The 2,703-nt window shown below is 40.3% G+C and overlaps 1 protein-coding gene across 1 annotated transcript; it reads left to right on the top strand.

The window, feature by feature from the left end:
- Positions 1–369: 369 nt before the first annotated feature.
- On the top strand, positions 370–1,287 carry LOC309548313 (olfactory receptor 1G1-like; the record flags this gene model as incomplete). Its single annotated transcript, XM_082248252.1, has 1 exon — positions 370–1,287. The coding sequence occupies one exon, from the start codon at positions 370–372 to the stop codon at positions 1,285–1,287; it is 918 nt and encodes a 305-aa protein (XP_082104378.1).
- Between the last annotated feature and the right edge of the window lie 1,416 nt (positions 1,288–2,703).

Genomic DNA, 2,703 nt, shown 5'->3' with positions numbered 1-2,703 from the left:
TGTATGGTTGGGTTTTCAATACTGTTTTTTGGTTTTTATGGTTGAACCCGATGGACTTGTGTCTTTTTTCAACCTGACTAACTATGTAACTATGTAAACAGTCATATAAGTAACCTGTTCCTCACTGTCCATTGTCAGGAATGGTTTACCATAGAAAGCTGAAAATAATACACCTGAACAAAAGTAACATGAGCTTTTATATGTTTTACATCAAGAAGAAAAGTAAAGAGAGTTTAATTGACCTTGCTAATTTCTAGATAATGCTTTGAAGATTGGGTTCTATTTCTATAACTCTATAGTAAAGGTGACCTCTAGTGTTCTGGTATTGATTGCTGGTGTGGTTCACCTGACCTTGCTGACTCCTTGATAATGGAAACAGTAAATTTAACCTCTGGATTTTTTCTCATGGGCTTCTCAGACTTTCACTACAACCATGCTGCTTTCTTCTCTGCCATTCTGGTTATATACGTACTCACATGGACTTCTAACTTACTTTTACTAAGTTCTATTAAACTTTCTCCTCAGTTGCACACACCAATGTACTTTTTCTTAGGTAACCTGTCTGTGGTGGACATCACTTTCTCTACAGTTACCGTTCCCAAGCTTCTGTCCTGCATTCTTCATGGAGGAGCTTTGATCTCTTTCCTTGGGTGCTTTCTTCAGATGTTTTTCTTTCTGTTTTTGGGCACCGCTGAGAGTTTTCTTTTGTCAGCCATGGCATTTGATCGGTATTTGGCTATTTGCAACCCCTTACGCTACACCTTGTTAATGAATGATAAGTTCATGGTCGTGCTGACTAGTACCTGTTGGATTGCAGCTTCTCTACATTCGTTATTGCACACTTATATTCTCTCACATTTAACGTACTGTAAGAACAGACTGATCCCCCACTTCTTCTGTGATGTGACACCCCTCATCAAGCTGTCCTGCTCCAGTACTTCACTAGCTGAGCTCCTAATTTACACCGAAGGTTCTTTGGCTGGTAACATTCCATTCCTTTTCATTATCATCTCCTATGTGCTCATTACACGGGCTATAGTGAAAATGGAAACTAAAAGCAGCCGGAGCAAGACCTTTTCCTCCTGTTCTTCTCATCTCATGGTTATCTGCCTCTTCTACGGTACTGACATTTTCATTTACTTCCGTCCTCCATCAGACTACTCTTCCCAGTATGATCGTATTGTTAGCATGGCTTACACCATCATTACACCTTTGCTGAATCCATTTATATACAGCCTAAGAAACAAAGATGTCAAAAAAAGTCTGAAAAAACTAATTAGTAAATGATTTTCTGACGCCAAAACAAATAAATTCTTCTGCTGAGGCTTTCGGACACTAAAATTTATTTGTGAACACATTGGGCTCAATTCACAAAAGCTTAACACAAAAAAAGGATCTTTTTTCATTCATTTGATTGTCATTTTTAAATCTGAAATCAACTGAAAATAATATTATCTTACAGGATTTATATAGAGCCAGAGCTTTACAACATGAGGGCAGACAATGCAGTTACAATACAATTCAATATCGAAGGAATCAGAGGGCCCTGCTCGTTAGACCCTATAATCTAGAAGGGAGGGTCAAGTGAAACAATAGGCAATAACTGTGAGGTTTAGTACCTTATACCCATATAAATCATATATATTAAATAATAAAAGTGTCACAAAAAACAATTGCTGATAAACTTAAAACTATAAAGCAGCAAAAATGTCACCATCAGTGATTAAGGTGCAAGTATGTATCAACAATGAAACAAACAAAAGTAAAATTCCCAGTTCAATTTGCTAGCCAGTTTGCTTACCAACCAAATTAACCTGTCTAACAGTTTGCATCAAAACAGGGGTTTAGTTAGCACACATTTGCAAACGCATGTGAAAGCTGCAGGGCCACTCCACGGCTCCCTGTGTTACCTGCAGTCCTAACTCTAATGTATTTATAAGAGTCTTCACAGTGGAAGCACATGCAAGCTAATGGATAGATAGGGGGCAGGTGAGCCTGGAGGTGGCCCATCCCTCCTCTGAAAGGTAATTGGGGGCATAATGGAAGCCCAGCTGATGGTATTACAGCAAAGGCATCCAATATGTCCACTCACCAGTACACATTAACAACAAAGAAAATGGCCTCTGCCCCCACCTATTACTGGCCTTCATAGCAAAGAACATACGCCAGCAGAAATCAGTTTAGGCTTGATCTCATATGCTCCGGGTCCTTGCTGGTGTATGGGGGTCCTCTGGTTGCGCCTTTTGGCTCAGGATATAAAAGAAAGAAGGCTCCTCATCGTGTAGAAGGTTAAAAAATCCTTTTATTTAAAAACTATTTACACTGAAAAAACACTGCAAAGTCACTGCAATAAGCTCACTCTTAATGGAGGTAAATGTCTCTACTGGTGCCCTTACAGACTTTTCCAGCATCGCGGCTGCTCTCCAAGGTCTGTGCGTGAGACTCGCGCCGTAACCGCCATACCCGGGAGTGGGGACTTGACGTGCGGTTCACCGAAGGGCCCAGAACGAGGCAGCGTGCGCTACAGCTTGACGCGTTTCGTTATAGAAATGACGTCATCGGAAGCTGTCACAGTATATAATCAGTAGGATTTTACAGCCCTCTATCACCAGAGGTTAGCGCAGTTTTTCAATCATTTACATTTTACAACTATATATAGTTTGAACTTGCGGCTTTCCATTCCATACATTACATCCCAGAGGC

Source organism: Pelophylax lessonae, assembly GCF_965119305.1.
Source record: "Pelophylax lessonae genome assembly, chromosome: 2".
In the NCBI taxonomy this organism is placed as follows: domain Eukaryota; kingdom Metazoa; phylum Chordata; class Amphibia; order Anura; family Ranidae; genus Pelophylax; species Pelophylax lessonae.
The sequence above is the reverse complement of the archived record's forward strand: the minus strand, read 5'-3'. Positions and strand labels throughout refer to the sequence as shown.